The 21277-nt window shown below is 32.3% G+C and overlaps 2 protein-coding genes across 8 annotated transcripts; both read right to left on the bottom strand.

The window, feature by feature from the left end:
* Positions 1-395: 395 nt before the first annotated feature.
* LOC123899515 lies at positions 396-5322 on the bottom strand. 5 transcript variants are annotated; one of them, XM_045950668.1, is made up of 4 exons: positions 4618-4788; positions 2514-4267; positions 1660-1807; positions 396-1432 (listed from the first exon to the last, which is right to left on the bottom strand). In XM_045950668.1, exons 2-4 carry the CDS (start codon positions 4188-4190, stop codon positions 741-743), a joined length of 2517 nt encoding a protein of 838 aa, XP_045806624.1. In that variant the 5' UTR covers positions 4191-4267; positions 4618-4788; the 3' UTR covers positions 396-740. The 5 variants fall into 5 exon arrangements, with proteins under 5 accessions (XP_045806624.1, XP_045806654.1, XP_045806638.1 ...); XM_045950698.1 differs by lacking the exon at positions 4618-4788 and adding an exon at positions 5132-5322 and having other exon boundaries at positions 406-1432; XM_045950682.1 differs by having other exon boundaries at positions 406-1432; positions 4763-5129.
* Positions 5323-11876: 6554 nt separating this feature from the next.
* On the bottom strand, positions 11877-16472 carry LOC123902986. Of its 3 annotated transcripts, none has more exons than XM_045952833.1 (7): positions 16070-16472; positions 15834-15968; positions 14980-15102; positions 14509-14589; positions 14120-14225; positions 13981-14047; positions 11877-13897 (listed from the first exon to the last, which is right to left on the bottom strand). In XM_045952833.1, the coding sequence occupies exons 1-7, from the start codon at positions 16224-16226 to the stop codon at positions 12107-12109; spliced, it is 2460 nt and encodes an 819-aa protein (XP_045808789.1). In that variant the 5' UTR covers positions 16227-16472; the 3' UTR covers positions 11877-12106. The 3 variants fall into 3 exon arrangements, with proteins under 3 accessions (XP_045808789.1, XP_045808790.1, XP_045808791.1); XM_045952834.1 differs by having other exon boundaries at positions 11913-13897; positions 13981-14020; positions 16070-16466; XM_045952835.1 differs by lacking the exon at positions 14509-14589 and having other exon boundaries at positions 11913-13897; positions 16070-16466.
* Positions 16473-21277: the final 4805 nt, after the last annotated feature.

A 21277-nucleotide genomic window follows, 5' to 3' on the forward strand; every position in this document is an offset into this window, starting at 1 on the left:
TATGACAGGAGATCAAAGAAAATTGTACAAGTATCATCAGTGTATTTGATTCCTTGGACAGCAATCTTATCATTTCTTTGACAGACACTCCATGTGTGGTTTGGTTGATGAATCTTGAACATGTCGCGGTTAGCCGGTTAGGTTACTAGTAGCTACCACCATAAATATGGCTTTGACCACCTGTCATTCTAATCTTCATGACTTGAAAATCATGGTTTATTGCTAGCCTACAAGATGTTGCAAGAGTACAACAATTCTGTTAAACTCCTGGTGCATGCTGCATATTAATTGTATTGAAAATGGTTATGGATAAATTAGTGTAGTAGCACCAACAATGACTGTGACTTATGATAAATGTTAGTATACAGTATTGTGATCTCACAGCATATGGATGAAATAATTTGCTGTGTTGATGTACCAATGTACATTGATTTTTTGCATAAATAATGTAAATCAGAGTCATTATAATAGATAGTATCAAATATGTACAAGTTGTTTCTGTAGCACTTAATAAATTAGGTGCATAGGGTCATGTCATGTGGATATATAATCAAATGCAACAATAATATAGTTACTACTACATTACAACGATATTTATTAAATTATTATTTTTAAAATTAAAAGCAGAAAATTTGAATGCTGTTTAGTTTAAAATGCTGTAAAGTAACAGTTATAGCGGTGCTATAGCGTTGTAGCGTAACCAAATTTGAATGAACTGCTATTTTTTTGCGAGAAAACCCTCATCTTCTTCCTGTAAAATCAAGCACAACATTTTCCACTAGTTCTTCTATTATCTTTCCTTCTATTTCCCTCCCCAAAGCATCAATCTCCATTTTCATAACCTCAACCAACCCAATCTGAACAACAACTTCTTTTCTAACAACATTTTCTACAACCAGGCTGTGACTGTCCCCACCCCAAACAAACCTCATCCCATTTGCTATTAATTCCTTCATTTGGGTCACAATGTGGTCCATCAAACATGAACCCTCTTGAACTAGGGCCTTCCTGTGGGTCCCACAGTACATCTTGAAGTAATTCTCTGACCCCCCATAACCAACAACTTCCAATAGTGCAGCATTAACACAATCAAATACAAGCTTCTGATTTGATCTCATTTTCCTTCTCTTGGCCTCATTTAGTGGCTGAGTACAATCCTTATTGTCCCTTAATGATGGATCCAATGGGCTTTCAAGGGAATGGAATCTTGTGTGAAATGAGTCATGTTGTTGTTCTTGATCATCATCTAGTCCAGACGCTGATAGTAGCTTTTGGACCAAGAGAAGCCAATCATGTTCCTCTAACTTGGTGTCTAAGGAAGAAGCCCTTGTTAACTCTGCAAAAGAATCTTCATCCCATGATAGTGTCCTAGCTACTGATTCTATTGGTGGTGATTTGTCAATTAAATTGGACTTCAGTCGCACCAATGATCCTATACATATAGAATGAATATGTTACACTCGGTTAAAAATAATGATAAAAGAGTTTAATTTTGATACATTGCCTGTGTAAAAAATTACGCTGTGAATCACCACTAATCACACGTGACTTTAAAAATAATTATGATTGGTGGTGTAAATATTTTTAACAGTGAAGGTATATATGACCTCTTGAAATGGAAAGACACTGATAAAGAAAGATGTAAGGCCTAATCATTACCCATGTGACCACCCTTCATGCATTCCAAGGACTCATGAGATGTATTATAATCTTCAAATGGAGATTCTAATACTGAGATTGGACTTGGCCGATCCTGTTTTTCATTTGGAATCTCTAGCACCATAGACTTTGATTCAGTCAATCCAGGCTGTGAAAACAAACAAATCAAAGATTTCATTTGTATGTTTCTGGAAATGATACCATTACTATAATAAGTTTTCATGAAAAACACTTTGGAAAATATAATTATTTTTCTGATTGCACCGGAAAAAGAGGAAGTAGAGAAGTAGTGCACTAGCCTTTAGGCCTATGTGCTGACTATGAAAAGTTTTTATGAAGTTAAAGAGGTTCTATTAACTATTAACAAGTACACAACATGTTTATTAAAACAAGTTAAATTTGTTTCACCATTGCAACACACTCCAATATAGTTAGGAAAGAAGGGACAGAGATAGTAAAACTCAAGATTTCACAATTACGGACTGTTAGTTGATGGCTTGATGCTATTTATTCACCACAAACATAAAAGTTCACAAAAGACTTAGAAATACTAATACTGTATTTCCATTTGTTTTTTGTTTATTTCCTGATAAATTCTTGCATTTGGTTGGTGTATAATATGAAGCCAATTAGTGAAAACTCAAGCTACATTGAAATCCTTACTGAATATATCTTAATGCTATGATTGTTGCCTATACTCATTCGTTTTCAATGTTTTGTCCATTTTTCATTCCACTCTCTTCTAAAATTTTAAATAGATCCTAAAAAGTAATCACTAAAAGAAAGAAAACTTGCATAATGAACTAAAAGAATAATATGGAGAAATTTGCAGAGCAATTGTAGCTAGATATTACCTCTAGTGTAATCATGTCTTCTTGTTGTCCACAAGAAAATGAATCTGTTGATGTTTTACATGAAGAGTCACACAAAGCTGCAAGAGACTCTTCAAATCCACCAACGTTTGAGCTTTGAGACACATGATCTCCAGGTGAATTTACTGATGGAACCGATGTTTCGGTGACAATAGTTTCAGATTCATCTTTAGATTGAGATGAACTATATTTTTTCTTGGTTGATTTTTTACTCATTGAAAAGAAGAAACTTGCCACTTTCCCTTTAAATGATGATTTCTTACTCTTTGACTTTGCCCCCACCTTGGAGTCATCATGTTCTATGCTAGCATCAACACAGAGGCCGGGTTCATCGACAGTAGACGATGCAGGAACAGGATTTGCTGAAGAAACATTTTGAGATGAATCATCAGTGCTCATTTCTTCATCGAGAGATTGACTGCAAGAAATGGATTTACTTGGTTCTTCTTGGTGTTTATTAGCACTCTCAACCACAGAAGTTACAGATTTCTTTACAAGGGAAAGAGAAAGCATTTCACCTAAGGTAGAGTTTCTCGCTACACGCCTTTGTTCTTGATGATGTTTTTCTTTAGCTGTAACTGTATTCCATCTTTCAGAAAGCCGTTTCTTTGCCTCTATGCACACCGATGACTCGGGAGAACATGTTGCACGACCCATAGATTGCGTAGAATAAGGACTTCCACATACATTGATACAATCCCATGAATGCCTTGGCATTGGTGACATAGCTTCCAAATCATGATATGATTTGTTATATGAGCTATCATCACTAGAATAACCATTGGAAAATGCTGAGGAAAGTAATAACGTTTTATCCTTTTGATAGCTCCTTAGACCTTTATGCATCTGCATTTGCATTCGAATCTCTTTAGCCACTTTTATGGATTCAAGTACATTATCATTTGCATTTCCCCGATAGAAACTTTGAGGTGATGGATTTGTTGGAGAAACTAAAGCCTTAAGTTCATTTGTCCTCCCAGGACTAGGTTTCAATACTACTATTCGAGTAGATTCCGGAGAGTATCCACGATTCATGTTCTCCCATACAGCTGTCTGATCAGAATCTGCTGGTTTCTTAAGCAATCTATCATTCTTCCTACCCTTTCCGGAAGATTTGTCATTTCCAAACATCTTCAAAGGTTTGATAAGGGTAATGCAGTTCGAATCGTCCGGTGGAGTAGAGGGAAGTTGATAAAGCTTTTGTGAATCCAAAAACCTGACTAAGAGATCATTGTTTGAGCTTAAAATATCCAATGCATCTTGAAATTGCTTGGATTGACGCAACGTCTTATCTGTCGACAGATACTTTGCTTCAATGAATTTTTTACGGACAAGAGCCATCTTCCCCTCATCAAAATCTTCTCTCCACCATCCTCTCTGAGATTGCAGCCATGTTTCATATCCATCTTTGTGGCCAATCTGTTCTGTGCTTGGATGATGAACTCCAAGAAGCATATCCTTATTATCCATCATAAACTTATCTTCCACCTTCCAATGTTTCAATGGCCATCCTAAATGAGCATACATGTCTTGAGAATAATCTTTTGTTTGGCTTCTAATCACAGATAAATTAGGCTCTCCCTTTGAAAGGGTTTCAAGCCCCATTAATTTGGCTACTACATTTGATGGATTGTGCTTGGACTTCATTTCTTTAGACATTTCTTGGTCTATTCTATATGCATCTTGATGATAAGTGCTCCATCATTTTTCTGATTGAGATTTTGAATGTGAAGAAGCTGCATGGCAATTAGGTACTACAATTTAGTAATTTATGATTATCGGAATAATATAATAGCATAGCAATATTTAAACACAGAAATCACAAAGTACAAGTATTAGAGACAGCTTGGAAATAAATAAAAATAAAAATGAAGACAATTCAGAAACCTCCAACTTGGTAGCACAATGCTACTTATGAGACATGGAGATACAGATCAGCTAGAGAGAGAGAGAGAGAGATGTGGGGGTCTTGTTGTCCTTCCACTTCCTCTGTCTCTGCCTCTCTGCCTTTGTTTAAAACTCTGTGTTTTGTTCTCCATCCTCACTCTCTTTGTAAACAGTTTTCATCAAACTACCATTGATTTACCTTAATTTCTCTACTAATTTTGGATAGAGTTGGTTACAGGTTAAATTGTGCATGTTTGATATCAGAATTAGGCATTGAAACAAAAAACAAGTTGTTGTTATAAATTTATAGGCAAATAATATGATAAAATATCCAGTCACCTAACCTTTGGCCAAAGAGTATTGGTAAGGAAAGATAACATAAATGTTGAGTAAGTGATGATATATAGAAAAAAGAAAACTAATGAAATATGGCAAATGTTAACATGGGCATCTAAGGCACATGTTAAGAATACAAATATAAAAATATTTTCTCGAAACATGTGTATTATATCTTTTAAGCATTAAATTCGTTTATAATATTAAATGCAAATTTCTAATTATAGAAACCTTAACATGTGTCCTATATGCACATGTTAACAGCACTCATGAAATAATATAACTTTTTTGGAATAGATTGACAAAATAAGTTACTTGACTTAATAACAGGCAACTTGTGACATTTTGTCTAGCTCTTTTCAAATATAAATGATTACCAATTAGATAGTGCCATAAGAAAATGAGATCCTTTTAAAGCAGATCCCTTAAAAAGGAGTAAAGACAACAAGAAAGGTATATAAACAAGTAAACAGAAAAGAAAAAAAAATGTAAAATCGGTTGAGGCCCAACAAATTTTCCTCATTTTGTTAGCTTGACTTGGCAATAATTATTTGTTTGAGCTACCTTTAATGTGACAAGCTACACAAAACTTTGGGATTTATTGGTGAGTAAATACAAAAGATTTGTATCATAAGGTAGCCTTTAATCCGGGGAAAGAAAATATTGAATTGGGTCATGTATCGTTTTCTAATTTATGAGTGACGTACAAGTTGCACATGCAATTGAAAGTGACCCGTTAAATAGAACATACTAGTAAATCTAAATCTCACTTATGATGTTTGGTTTGTTTAATCATTATAATAACCTCCTTAATTAATCACGTGCAACATACCCCACCCTCGTGCATCTTGCCTTCCTTCCAACTCCAACATAGAGTAGTTAAGAAGAGTGTAATAAAATAAATTCAAATGTTGAGTAGCATGAAGATCACTCCAAAGGATCCCCACAGTAAGAAGAATTTAGGGGTAGTTTTGAGTTCAAGTTTGGGGTTTACTTAAGTCGAGGGTCTTTCACGTGATAATGCTAAAAACTAGTAATAGTTTTTCCTACGGGAAAGTTTATTAGATATGTGACAATTATACATAATTAAAAATATAAGAAAAATTGTAAGCGTTTGAGTACTCATTTGTACTCTTTTATAATAATAAAGTTTTGCTTATAAAAAAACAATATAAGACTTAAATGCATTTTTAGTCTTCATATTTTGATATTTTTGAACTTTTAATCCCCTATTTAAAAAACTAATTTTTTGGTTTTATATTATAATATTCAACATAATTTTGATGTGGCGCTGAGTTGGTGTGACTACGTTGAAATTACCTTTTTCCATGTCAGATTTATTTAATTAAAAAATATATTTAATTATATTATTAATTCATAGTAGTAATAATTAAAAAAACAAAATCACATGAATCTTCATCATTTTGCAGAAGCAAATTTGACAGAAGAAAATTTCTAAAATCCATGTCTAACACAATCAACTATATTGCTATTTCCTTTCGTTGGACTATACAGATCTAATAGAAGATAAGAAAAGAACAAAGAACGGCCGGTGGCCTGAGAAAGTCGATGGAGAACGGACGGTGGCCGTCGGAGTTGCAGAGGATCGCGTAAGTGATGGAACAAAGAAGAAAATGGGTCTACTGTAATGGAAGGCCAAAATTTTGGTGTTGACAAGCATCTAGGTATATTGATATTGGGGTTTATGCTTTTTTAAATCTATGGGTTTGAATTTGGACGGGATTGTGATGAGGTTATTGAGATGGGGTGAGTATTATTGAAAAGAAGTATAGGGGTGCTCAAATCCAAACAAATTCAAATAAAAATCGAAAATTGCAAAAAACCGAATATTTTTGGATGTGTTTGGATGTCCTTTTGTGAAAATCGTTGGATCGGATTGGATTTCGAATCAATTTTTCAAAACCAATCAAAACCGAACTAAACCGCATACATATATTTTAATATTTATTTATCTTTTTATTAGTATGAATATATATTGCATTAACCTATTTTTTGTTTATTTTAAATTTTGTTAATACTATTTGTTAGTTTAATTTAATTAATTTTTCACCTTTTGATATGTTTCAAATATAATTGACAATTTAGAATTCAAAAAAAAAAAATATAATTGACAATTTTTGTAAAAAATAAATAAAATATAATTGATAATTGTCATTCCAAAATATTAACTTTTAATATATTATATGTTATTTCTTACATCAAACTAAATATTTATTTTGTCAAAAATGTCAAACTATTATTTTATAGTGTTTTTTATAATATTAATATTTAATAAAAAAAAATTACATTTTATAATTTGGATATCCAAAAACCGATCCAAATTAAACCGCATAAAATTGGATCGGATCAGATTGAATTTTTTTTGTTTGTCATCCAAAACCGAACCGAACCACAAATAAATTTATTTTTGGATCGGATAGTTTTTACCTCAAAACCGATTCAAATCGAACCGCGAGCACCCCTAGAAGTGTATGTGGATTAATGAGTGAGTGATGAATTGGAGATTTCTGTTCTAAGATTTTGTTTTTTTGGATGTGTTTGATAAGGTGCAGGTTAAGGTGGGAAGGTCCACTAATTTTCCCATGATGGGAAAGACAATTTGAACCATTGATATACTCTTTAAATATTTGATGGTTGAGATTTTAAGATGACTACTTTTATACAAATTACCTTCTTCATCTTCATATATTTATGAATATGGCCCTATACTTTTGTAGAACTTTACATTCTTACCAAAGATATTTATGCATTTATATTTATTATTTGAACAAAGGGATAAGGAGCAGGAGGTCCAGAGTTCAAGTCCTAGCAAATGAGAAAAAAATTAACATAACATTGTAATACTAACAACTAATATTACTTATAAAAAAAATATTTATTATTTGAGCTAACTTCATCCAGTTTCCATCGTTCTTCCTCATTACTTTTTTATTGTTAAAATTGAACTTATTTAAATTCATTCAAATCATTTTAGACGAACAAAACGATATGTGTCTATAATAAATAGGTGAAGATTTTGATATACAGCTTAGAAGATTGATATAGATCCTAAAATCTTTAGAAAATTTAATTTGGTCCACATGAGATCAGCACATTTTATTTGGTTCATAATATTTTTATCTAATAAAAAAATATAACTCTTTGTCCACACATCCTAGCTCAACTGAGCGAAATGTCTTGCTAGTGTCGGCCGACATGATCGGAGTTTGAACTACGGTCCCTCCACTTTGTGTTTGTGAGTTTTCAATAATTTTGTCATTCCGCCTATTACCGGAAAAAAAATCTAACTATTTTTTAGGTAAAATTTTAGATATCTTGGTGTGTGATTGAATACCGTTACTTCCTAACAAAATTCATTTAAAATTTAAATTTGTTTTAAAATGAAGGTTAAATTGCAGTTTTGGCTCCCTATATTTCGGAAACTTGCGATTTTGGCCCCCTATGTTTCAAAATAGCACTTCTAGCCCCCTATGTTTGCCCCATTTTGCAAAAGGTTAATTTTGATCAAGTCAATGCTGATGTGGCAAGTCACTTAAGTGACTCAACTGCCACATCAATTTTTTTGTCACTTATAATTTTTAAAAAAATATAAAAAAGACTATATTCCCATATATTATTTATTTACAAAATCAGTAAAAAATAAAAAAATAACAAGTAAAACCTTGTTTCTTCTCTCTTCTCAATCCCAAAAATTTATCTCTTCTCAATCGTAAATCTCAAAACAATTATGTTGTTCGATTTCAACTGTGAATCAATCGTAAGGTCTGCTGTTCGATTTCTATCGTGAATCAATCGCAAGTTTTGTTGTTCAATTCTCTCTTCCTATTGTTTTGAACCCCAAAGTGCCTTTATTGGAGATGAAGGCCGTAAGTACGGCAGCGCCTTTGTTCTATTTTAAGTCATGTACTCTTGTTATTGTTATGTTTTTGTTCCTATTATATCGTATGTTAAAATTCAACTCAAGACCTATACATCCTATTATATGTTTTGTTGAGAAATCTTTGGGATTGAGAAGAGAGAAGAAACAAAGTGTTATGTTTTTTTTTGTTACGTGACTTCTTCCTTTCTTATTTTTTTTATTTTTATTTTTTAAATTATAAGTGACAAAAAAATTGATGTGGCAGCTGGGTCACTTAAGTGACTTGCCACATCAGCGTTGACTTGATCAAAATTGACCTTTTGCAAAAGGGGGCAAACATATAGGAGGCTAGAAGTGCTATTTTGAAACATAGGAGGTCAAAAGTGCAATTTAGCCTAAAATGAATTAATATAAAAATGTAACGTAGTATATAATTTTTAGGGATGACAATGGGTAGGGTATGGGTAGGGTACTATAGTACCCATCCCCATACCCGCGGATTGGAAAAATACCCGTACCCATCCCCATACCTAGGTACCCATACCCGTACCCGTTACCCGCATTTTTACTAAAAATAAATTGATCAATTATAAAATATCATATAATTTTAATAGAATTAAAAAAATTTCAAAGATTTTAATATTGACTAATGAAAATTAAAAACAAAATTATTACCAACCTTATGTTAAAGTTCATATTTATGTTAAATATTCACATTATTTTTATATTATGTTATAAATAAACATTTTTATTAAATATGTGTAATAGTTTATTAGAGTTGTATTGTTTTAAATTGATTTGCATATATTATAATATAATAATAGAAATAAAATAAATAAATATATATTATGCGGGTATGGGGCGGGATGGGTACTAAGGTACCCGTACCCGCACCCATACCCGTTCCTTTTTGCGGGTAATTACCCGCGTGTCCGTACCCAAAATGCGGGTTTTTACCATACCCGTTGTTGGTAATTTTTGCGGGTACTAGATGACATGCGTCATTACATGAAAATAAGACCAATTTTAAGTGTTTTTAGAAGAATTGTAACCCATTTCATGGAAGAATAATGCACTAGTTTGAAGATATTTGCAAAGGAAGAAAGTAGCTGAAGAATGAAGAAAAATCATCCAATATTCTGTTTTCACGCCCCAGGCAAAATTGTTGGTGCTCAGGCGAAAAATTTCTGCAGAAAGGCTCTCCTGCTTCTGTTTTCATGCCTGAGGCGAAATTGTTGGTGCCTCAGGCGAAAATCCTGCAGCCTGGGGCGAAAATGCTTGTGCCTGAGGTGAAATTCTCATTTATTGACCCCGGTTATAAAAGGAAAACGCATATTTGAGTGCCAGGATCGAAAAATTGGCATTGGAAACATCATTTTGAGGATCATTTGAAGATCTAGGAGCTTGGAGGCAAGGATTCAAGTGTGGAAACACATCAAGATCATCTTGTAATCATGCTTTCTTTCATTTCTTTGATTGTAATGTCTTTTATCACTATGTGTAACTAAATTTCCATGATTGATCCTTAGGGGATTCTTATTATTATTTCTCTTGAACTATGTGATTATCATATGTTATGATTAATGAATTACGAAGTTAGTTTCTTCAATCATTCTTTGTTCTTAATGCTTTGCATAACTTGATCAATTGTGTAATGTTTTCAATTATTTGTTTTACTATGACGATAGGAATGAATGATCGATCTAGGAACGATTGATCAATTAACTTTCACTTAAGACATTTCGGATCGTTAATTGAGATTAAAGGATTAAAGGTTGTAAACCTCAATTGATCATAGATTACCTAATACATTAGGGATCGATGATCAAGAGAGAAAATTATGTTACCAAGACATTGGGCATAATCATTTTTGATTTAATCTAATCGTGAAACTAAATTGAGTAAATTCGTAATCATACATGAAATTAGCAAGAGAAGTAGTAATTAGGTGAACCGAAAGGATCAATCGATTTTCTTCATTTGATTTAAAACCTAAATTATTTTGTCAGTTTATGATCAAACTTGAACCAAACAAACCCCCCCCTTTATTATATTTAAAATTATATGTTTAAGTATGAATTCAATTCGTGTTTGAACTACAACAATCCATGTGGAAAGAACGATTTTTTATACTATTTGACGGCTATTTAGTACACTTGTTAAATTTCTATCAGTATCCTCTAGGTATGAGTCAAATTGTCATCCTTAATAATTTTATCTACATGATTCATGTATCCAAATTCCAAACAAACTCTTAGTACTAGAGTGTTCGCAATTTTTAATATCAAAATCTTGCAATTTTAGTCATAGAAAAAAAAAACTTGGACTACTTATTGTCCACCTAAATTAATTAGTATAAAAAATTGATAATTTAATCTCTAACAATAATAAAGAACGCGGTTCGATTCTCTGCGATACAAAGGGAACTAAAAATATTTGATACTAGAATTGACCCCCAAATCACAATAAACTGGTGGTGAAAATAAAATAAAAAATAAAAAAAGTAAAGAAAGAAATAACTCTACAATAATCAGAAAGTAAATATATCATCATAACTATAGATTAACTGATTATTTTATTTCTTTTACAATATTAAATACCACTATTTATAATTAGCTTAGATATTCAATATATTACTAATTTATTCTCAAATATCACTATTTTTAATCAGTGTGAGAATTTCTATTTCATCACTATAAAAATAAATGTGCAAAACGGTTTTAAAATTTTAAAAAATTATTCATTTATGAATAATTCTCTTTGATATAAATATACAATTGTACAATAGTCCAAGGGTACATTCATAAATAAGTATAAATTAACAAAGTAGTCGGTAGAAAAGTTATCCACTCTTAAATCCAAGCCATTGAATATTTTAACAATATATCAATGGTAGATTTGAGTTTTTCCCATCATGGGAAAATTAAAAGACCCTCCCACCTTAACCTACACTGTTTGATAAATAAAGAACTAAAGGGAATCGAAGAAGATGAAAATTAGAGAAAATTGATTTTCAATAAATTTTTAATTATTTTAATATATTGTAAAATGACTAATAGAATTAATAAACAAAATAATGACATGGAAAAAAGTAATGCCAACACAGTCATGCCATCTCAGCACCACATCTCAATAAAGGAGTCGTGTCATTAAAATTGATATGATTTTGGGAGACCAAAAAATTGATTTTTAAAATAAAGGGGACCAAAACTTCAAAAATATTAAAATAAGGGGATAAAAAATGTAGTTAAGCCAAAATATAAATACTCGTGCAACCATTTGTTTTTCCAATTGACTTGTAGACGGAGTCCTTAATAATCCAAATTCGCAAAAGATCATATTCTAAAAACAATATTCCCAGAAAAGGCACACTAATATGGACAGTTCATCATGTAAACTATTGTCAAAAGGCTATCATGTAAACAAAATTAACCAAAAACATGTGATTAAGCACACCAGAGAATGTTAGACTCTAGAGGAGCATCTCATGCCTTTGCTCTTGGTCATTGATATTGTCACTGTCATCTAGAGAAAATGGGCATCCGTTGTCTCTTTGATTGGACATATGAAGAAATGAAGAGTTGTATATTTCAACAAAGGCTTCACTTAAATGATAAAGAACTTCTCCCTGATCTCCATCGTTGATCTTGGGCTTGTAATTATCATCAATATGAAAAAGTGAAGACATATTCTCGCTTTCGGGTAGCTGTAAATTTCTAGTAATTGAACTCTGGTAATTTGAGTGGGAACTGGTTAAGGATAAACACCTAGGTGAAGACGAAAGCCAGGGTTCTTTATCAGGGTGATGATGGTAGTCACTGGAAACTGTTTCTCTAACCCAATGATGGTAAGGTGGAAGGTATATGCTGTCTTGAATAAATGAAGCATCGTCCTTGCAATTTTCTGACAATTTAAAGTAGTGATTATTGTGTGAAAAGGACAATGCTGTGTGGTTGAAATTCGTGTCCATTTCTTCATCCCATTTGTAAACATACTCTCCAAACGGGGAATTTTGATATCTGAATAAACCAGAATCCATTACTGAATTGAAGTCCTTTGGTAGTAATAAGGATGAGGGGCGAAAGTGGAATTCATCTAATGAATCATTTGATATCTGCTCTTGGCCGTGGTCTAAAATTGACAATGCAGGGGCCATATATGGTTTTGCATACTTACAAGTGATAGGCAACTTTATCTCGTCTTTTTTGCAGTCAAAATCTTTTTCCATAAGAAGAGGAATTGGTTCTCTCTCAAGTTTCCCTGGCTCTTTGAAATGATCGAATGTGAAGGTTTCGTGATTTTTCTCATCATTACACTTACACAGAAATCCATAACTTGCATCATTCTTGTCAAGGTAAATTGGAGTTCCACCGAACTTTCTTTCAGCTTCTGTTCTGAACACAGGTCGAAACTTGTGAGGATCGATTGGAAAGTCAGTGTATGAAGTAATTGACTCGACTGATCGAAGGAACATAGGAGGCAACAAGTGATCAATGAAAGATGAGCTTGATTTGAGTTCAAGGAGTTTCCTCCTAGGTATTTGATGGAGTTCTGTACATTGAAAATCCAACTCTTGATAATCAAGCAAACTATATTCGGCAGCGTTTTCTACTTCGTTAAACAGAGGTCCAAGAGTTATGTCATCTTTGACAGAGGCACTGAAATTCGGAGTTCCACTCAGTTTGCACTCAGGTGCTGTTATATTGTACCAAGGTTGAAAGTTCCGAGAGTGATAGGTTGGAAACTCAGCATATGGAGTAATTCCCTCGCCTGATTCGAAAAACGTAGGAGACAACATCTGATCATTTAAGTATGACCCTGATTTAAGTTCAAGGGGTTTCCTCTTAGGTTGGAGTTCTGTGCATTGAAAACCTAACTCTCGAGAATCAAGCAAACTATATTTGGGAGCATTTTTTACCTCGTTAAACAGAGACCCAGGAGTTATGTCATTGTCACCCTTGACAGAGGCACTGAAACTTGGAGTTCCACTCAGTTTGCACTTAGGTGCTGTTATACTGTACCGAGGTTCAAAGTTCTGAAAATGATAAGTTGGAAGCTCGGCATGTGGAGTAATCCTCTCACCCGATTCGAGAAACATAGGAGACAACATCTGATCATTGAAGTATGAGCCTGATTCAAGTTCAAGAAGCTTCCTCTTAGGTATCAGATAGTGCTCCTTAAATTGAACACCTAACTCTCGAGAATCCAGTAAATCATATATGGTAGACTTCTTTATCTTTCCTGGATTTGGATCCTCGTATTTCTGAACAAATAATCACTTTGGTCAAGGAAGGGAAGTCATTGGAAGGATTTATAGCATTACAAAGGGCTGCTAAAATAACATACATTTGTTACAGTGCTGTCAGTGGTCATTGGAAACAGCCGACTAAGGAGCAAAGAAACAATATCAAACCTGAAAAATCCCGATTTTATTCAAAATGGCAAGGACAGAAACATTTAATATTACTGGAAAAAAATTTCTAACCCTTTTGAACATGGTTTCTCTGTATCAGGAAATAAGGTATCTGCAGCACACTGTCGTAGTTTCTGTCTCTTTCTAGAGAAGATTTCTCCATCCGCATACTGGTTTCCTGAAGTAGCACAAAGAAAATTGTTTCACACAGACTGTATCAATACATTCTCAAATATAACCAGTAAATGGGACACCTTCAGCTGCATAATACACATTTTCCCTAAAATGATGAATTGAACATGTGAAGATTAATTAACAAATGAGTGGTACCCACTTAAAGATTGGCACTGAATACCCAGTAACATAAACTATATATATTCTAAGTTCTAATTGTTCTACACATTGTTTTCCCCTATAAATCCCTAGAACCGCAGCAGTAAACAATTAGAAGAAAATCAAACCTGCATGTGAAAATCCCTGGGGTTTGACGGTGTCGCCACATTCTTGGGAGTTTTTCAGCATTCTGCTCATAGAGTACATGTCTGCATACACCACCAGGAGGAAACAGATCTTTTGATACTTGATTATTATTGTTTAGCAGGAATCTGAAAACTGAAATTATGGAGGGAGGGAACAGTTTCCAACATTTAACACCTAGATCACATGACTTAAGTCTTCCCAATTCAACTGAAACACTGGTAAGCTTTATATTTTAATTTATGAAACAAGCATGTGCTGATTGATTAGAAAGCAACTAAAAAAACACACGAATAAATAGTAAATTGCAGAAGACATTGATAATTTAAGAAGACAGAAACAAAGTCACAAAGGAACACTATGAGTATCACATTTCCTATGTATTTGTATCATGATAGTAAGTATCAGTTTATCTCTGTGGATAGTGTAGTACAAAATTCTCTTCTAATACAGACCTGACTTGTTCCAATCTCCAACAGAAGGTGAAAGAAATGAATCCATCTTAAAAGTTGACACGTCCTGATTGATCCTTGAAGAGTTGCATTCCTTAGTGCCAACCCTAACATCATCAGTCCCCTCTGCATAACATAAAAGATACCCGACTGTTTCAATACATGTACAATTTGTGTTCCTTATTTTATTGAGTTGGTCCTTGCCATCATCATAAATTCTTAAAGTCCAAGAATGTATCAACCAAATTCCAACTTCTTATTAAAAGTGACGCATTAACCTGTAGCAAATGTAATGATGATAAAGGGAGTAGCTGATGACATTTTTAAACAAAAAGTTCCGGGACTTGTTTGGATAGACTTATTTGAGCTTGTTTACTGACATAAGCACTCATGAGACTATGAGCCTGTTTGGATTGACTTATTTGAGCTTATCTACTTACATAAGTTTTATGAGACTGTTTGAGAGAACTTATGAAAACAGCTTATGACAATTTTCATAAGTTTGTTTCAGCTTATTTCATAAGTTCTCCAATATAGCCTATAAAAACAGTTTGTAGCATATACAAAATCAATTTATCTTTACTTTATATTTTGCTTTAAAAATAGCTTATGTAAGCTAATATACATAAGCGCGTATCATGATAAGAGCTTGTACTATAAGCTGCAAATAAGTTGTTTATCCAAACAGGCCCTATATCAGAGAGCTTATGAAAACAACATGTTTTCAGCTTATTTCCATAAGCTCTACAATATAATTTATGAAAACAAATATATAATATAAAAACATAAACACTTGTATGATAAGGGTTTAATAAAATTGTTTACCCGAACAGATACATAATTCAAGTCGAACCAACCTTTGGAACAGTCACCAGATTCAGGCTTCTTGGACGACGAGGAATCATCCTTTTTGACTGGACCTGAAGAAAACCTGAGACTTGCATCCTTCTTCAATTTCTTAAAGAAAGCATACTCAGAAGTTTTGGGATCACCTAAATTCACAATCACAAAATTCAGTTTAATTAATTCTAATTCTAACACTCGTTATGAAATAATGAAGCAATGAATGAATTAGGTTAAATTAGAATCTTACATGTTGTAACAATTTCTCTCTGTAATGGAAGTTGAGAATGATCTGATTCTTCCAATCTGGAAGTTGATTTTTCATGATCGGCAATGAATTTAGCTTTCTTGTGACGAAGATAAGATGGATCATTGGGGTTAATTCGGGAAATTCCCTTTTTCTTCATTGCAAATTGCAATGCGGTTTCAGTCTGTCTAAGGGAACGAATGAAGGAACAGATCGTTACATTACATTACATACATGGTTGAGTGGCGGCGGCCATGGCGTTTGTCGATACACAACATTTCGCGCCTTTTTTTTTTGGTAGATCGATCACTCCTGCACTTCATCTATCAAATCAAATTGTTCTTTTCTTTTCTTTTCTTTTCAAAAACAAAAATAATTTATTTAGTTGGATTTAATTTTAGTATTCTTTTTCAAAGGACAATTCTGACTTGTAAATATCTAGGAACTATCATTTGAATTTTTTAAAGAGATAGTAAATGTATTATGTTCACACTCTCTATCTCATAAAAAATGTTCTATTTGATTTATGCGCCTTTTATTAAAAAATATTAGTTACGTTAATTTTAATGATAAAATTAATATTATTAATTATAGTTAGTAGAATAGTTATGTGGGGCAAAAATTATCATGCATAAGTGTTTTTCTTATACATGGTACATAAGGTAGGGGCGCTAATCCCTTATGCGTGCGCGCATCGTTACTTTCACGCACCATTTTATTTTAGCCTTTGATTCTTGATCAAGCAGCATTAGTGCTTCCACTCTCCTGATCAAGCATGAGTCGTCTGATTAATCAAACAGCCCAGATCATCCCCCTATTTTTTTTGTTGCTGCGCTGAGCCTTCTTGTGGGTTGGGCCTCTATTCTTTCATGCTACATGCACCTCTCCTGCTTACTTTATCCACCGTTGTGATGTTATTTGTTTGTTTATTTATTTATTATCTAATTTATTTAATTTAAACCAAAAAATCAAAAAAATGATAAAAACCTACAAAACAAATTGTAATTAAATAATTTGGATTTAAAATGGGATCGACGGGTTTACATCCGCTAAACCCTCGAATGACCGAACGTTGACCGTGCGCTTTGCTTACCGGTTGTTTGTCTTCCGCAAATAAAATTAATAAATAAAATTGGATTAAAAAGGGGACCGACGGGTTTACATCCGCTCATCCCTCGCTCATCCCTCGAATAATCGAACGATAAAGATAAACAAACTAATATTAATCCTATTTGGTATGTTAAATGGTTTCAAGATATTATACACTGAAACCATTAGTATTGTTAAATGGTTTTATATAAATAATAAGGTGGGAGAAACATATATATATATATATATATATATATATATATATATATATATATATATATATATATATACTATTTATGAAATATTATTCTGGAAACCATTATGCTTGTTAAATGGTTTCAGAGAGTTAAAAAGTGAAACCATTTGTATTGTAAAATGGTTTTATGTGTTTACCGAAACCAATATTGTGTTTTTATGGTTTTAAAAATCATGGGAACCATTATGCTGGTTAAATGGTTTCAGATAGTTATACACTAAAACCATTTGTATTGTAAAATGGTTTTACACTAAATGGTTTAATGATTTTAAATACTGATTATTACTGAAACCATAAGTATGGTTTAATGGTTTTGATATTTTTCTATGTGAAACCAAAATAATTGTCTAATTGTTTTGTAATAAAACAAAAAACCAATGGTTTCGTCTAATGATTTATGTTAATTGTAATAAATTAAACCATAATTACAGTACATGTTTTAGTATGTAATTTTAAATTAAAATATGACTATATAATCATCCAACACAATTAATTGAAAATAGATTATTAAAATATGTACTTCAAAGGAACAAAAGTTATTATTTAATTGGAAATGGGGGGCACGTTAGAAATTTGGGGGACGCGCTAGAAATCTGGAGTAGGAAAAAAAATTGAGGGGCTCGTAAGAAATCTAGGGTAGAAAAAGAAAATACAAATTGGGGGGTGCGCTAAGCAAATGTGGGGGCGCAAGTAATAAGGTATCATATGGGAGTGCGTGGAGTAAATGAGGGGGTGCATTGAGTAATTTTCATTACTTATGCATGGTGCATAAGTTTGGCTTATGCACGATAACCAAACTCTGTCTCCGTTATGAAATTTTTTTTTTCTACCCCAACAATTATCAATCTACCCCAACATTAATTTTGAATGGACGAATTTACCCTAATATATAAACTAAAACCTTGAAGAAATTTTTTCTAATTTTTTTTTACCTGAACACTTTGAAAAAAAGTGTGTAGGTATGTAAAATTTTTTCAAATTTATTTTGTTACCTACACACTTTGGAAAAAAGTGTTCAGGTATGTAAAAATTTTCTAATTTTTTTTTGTTACCTGAACAATTTGAAAAAAAGTGTGTAGGTATGTAAAAATTTTCTAATTTTTTTTGTTACCTGAACACTTTGAAAAAAAGTGTGTAGGTATGTAAAATTTTTCCAAATTTATTTTGTTACCTACACACTTTGGAAAAAAGTGTGTTGGTAACAAAAAAATTCCAAATTTATTTTGTTACCTATTACTTTGGAATAAAAGTAATTTTTTTTACATACCTACACACTTTTTTTCAAAGTGTTTAGGTAACAAAAAAAAATTAGAAAAATTTTACATACCTGAACACTTTTTTCCAAAGTGTGTAGGTAACAAAATAAATTTGGAAAAATTTTACATACCTACACACTTTTTTTCAAAGTGTTCAGGTAAAAAAAAAAAAATTAGAAAAATTTTACATACCTGAACACTTTTTTCCAAAGTGTGTAGGTAACAAAATAAATTTGGAAAAATTTTACATACCTACACACTTTTTTTCAAAGTGTTCAGGTAAAAAAAAATAGAAAAAATTTCTTCAAAGTTTTAGTTTATATATGAGGGTAAATTCGTCCATTTAAAATTAATGTTGAGGTAGATTGACAATTGTTGGGGTAGAAAAAAAAATTTCTTAGTAACATGATTTTTATAAATAAATGTTCATTAGTTATTTAATTTTAGAGAGATAAACATAATAAACATAACCATTCCGATTCATTCTTATGTGATTCTATCTAGATTTTTTATTTTTTCCTCTCTGTCTTCCTTCTTCCCCTCTGGATTTTTTTAGATCTTGTTTTGTTTGTGTTTTCTGGGAGTATATTTCTCTCTACCATCTTGATTGAGAAATGGGTATTGGAGAGATAAGAGTAAAAGGGTGATTCTTGTTCTTGTTGACTTATAAAATGAAGAGGAAGAAAAGGTGAAGAGACAGAAGCATCGCTAGTAAAAGTCCCAAAACGGATTCAGATTACGAGTTATTGAAGAGCTGAGAAGGGCTATTATTTAAGCTATAGAAAGGCTAACAAGCTTCCTGGGTTTGGCATGAATTTGTTTCCCAGATTTCCAGATTTGGATGAACGTTGAGTTTGTGGTGTTTTCTTTTTTTAAAATTAATATTAATTAAAATAAAAACTAAGTGGAGATAAAAATATCCAACAAATCAATAATGATTTACTCAAAATCTAAGTTTACACAAATATGAAAAAAGATAGAAGAGCTCTGTAAGAAGAAAAAAAAAATCGTAATGCTCACACCGTCTATAAACACACTCCAATCTTTTTAATCCACATCATCTCTCCTTTTTGTTTCTATTACCCGTCCCCGTTTCACTTTGTAACCATTTATTTTACTTTTATTATTATAATTATTTTGATACACATTAACTGTTCATCGTCTTTTCTTTTACATTTACTCTTCATTTTCTATGTTCATCATTTTGCAGTTTTTTTTTTCTTTCATCCATTGAAATCTGAAACAATTTCTTTCACTCAATGATGGATCAACAATCTTTTTTCGCAGAAGGAATCTCTATCTCTAAACTTTTTTTTTTTAATTGAAATCTAACAAATCCACAAAAAATTATCCAATACAACACACAATTTGTCATTAAAAAAACAAACTCAAGCTGTCATAGAAAATGAAATCTCTATCTCTAAAATGAAGAACACAAAACCCATAATTTATATCAAGCTAAAAACACATAAAAATTTGAAAAAGAACTATTTTTTTCTTAAACATGTGGTTGAAAACACAAATCAGATGCAATTAAAGGGAAAAGGAATGAAAACGAAATGGGTTGAATATGGTATGGGACTGGGTATAGAAAAAGGAGTAAGAGGGGTGATGGGGAAGAGGAAAGTGATTGGCTAGTTGAGGAACAAAGACGGTGGTGGTTGCCGGCTAATGGAGAGACGGTAGATTCATGGAGCTCTTGAAGACAACAATATCATAGCTTTTGTTTTGTATTCAAGTTTAAAAAATAAAATAAAATTGTCCACTTAAAAACTGGTACAGCCGGTTTTCAGGTAAAGAATAAAAGAAGATGGATGATGTGGCTTAATAGGATTGAAGTGTGTTTAAGAGCACCATTATCTCAAAACTCAATATGAGTTCTTTAAGTGGGTCATATTTCATTCTTTATATTATTTTATATACTTTTCAATTATTTAAGCAATTCAACCACATTTCTCAAATATCCATACAACTTATCAAAAACTCTTAAATGAGTCCCATTAGGTCCCACGTGTTTTACTCATTTATATTTTACAATAATATATAAAAATGTATTTGAATTAAAATTCTTTGATGAATTTGAAACAAAGTAAAATTAAAAACATATAAAAATATATTAGGCTTAAATGCAGTTTTGCCCCCCCTATTTTGATTAAATCGGAATTTTACCCCCCCTGTTTTAAAACGCGGACTTTTACCCCCCTGTTTTATAATTTGTTGGATTTTGCCCCCCCTAAAATTCTGCTTTCGAGTCACAACTTTAAAGCTTCGCACACAACTCAATTTTGATCAATAATTTACCAAAAAGATACCGAAATGACCGTAATCGAGTTATCTTTCCACATAATCACACCCCACTGAATTTGGAGTTACAAAGAGAGATTAATTACCGTTTTAGTGAAGGTATGTCCCCCAAAATTCTGCAAAAAATCTGCTTTCGAGTCACAACTTCAAAGCTTCGCATACAACTCAATTTGGATCCATAATTCACCAAACGGCTACCGAAATGACCGTAATCGAGTTATCTTATCACATAATCAAACCCCACTGAATTTGGAGTTACAAAGAGAGATTAATTACCGTTTTAGTGAAGATATGTCCCCAAAATTC

This window comes from Trifolium pratense, linkage group LG1 (assembly GCF_020283565.1).
Source record: "Trifolium pratense cultivar HEN17-A07 linkage group LG1, ARS_RC_1.1, whole genome shotgun sequence".
Lineage (NCBI taxonomy): Eukaryota > Viridiplantae > Streptophyta > Magnoliopsida > Fabales > Fabaceae > Trifolium > Trifolium pratense.

Excerpts from the sequence above, each read along its gene's own strand:
- LOC123899515 (XM_045950668.1), bottom strand. The coding sequence starts at position 4,190 with ATGTCTAAAGAAATGAAGTCCAAGCACAATCCATCAAATGTAGTAGCC. Across the intron at positions 1,808-2,513 it reads AAGACATGATTACACTAGAG|CCTGGATTGACTGAATCAAA; the intron begins GTAATATCTAGC and ends TTGTTTTCACAG. Across the intron at positions 1,433-1,659 it reads CATGAAGGGTGGTCACATGG|GATCATTGGTGCGACTGAAG; the intron begins GTAATGATTAGG and ends CTATATGTATAG.
- LOC123902986 (XM_045952833.1), bottom strand. The coding sequence starts at position 16,226 with ATGAAGAAAAAGGGAATTTCCCGAATTAACCCCAATGATCCATCTTAT. Across the intron at positions 14,590-14,979 it reads TGGAGATTGGAACAAGTCAG|ACATGTACTCTATGAGCAGA; the intron begins GTCTGTATTAGA and ends TGGTGTATGCAG. Across the intron at positions 14,048-14,119 it reads GAGAAACCATGTTCAAAAGG|GTTTGATATTGTTTCTTTGC; the intron begins GTTAGAAATTTT and ends GGGATTTTTCAG.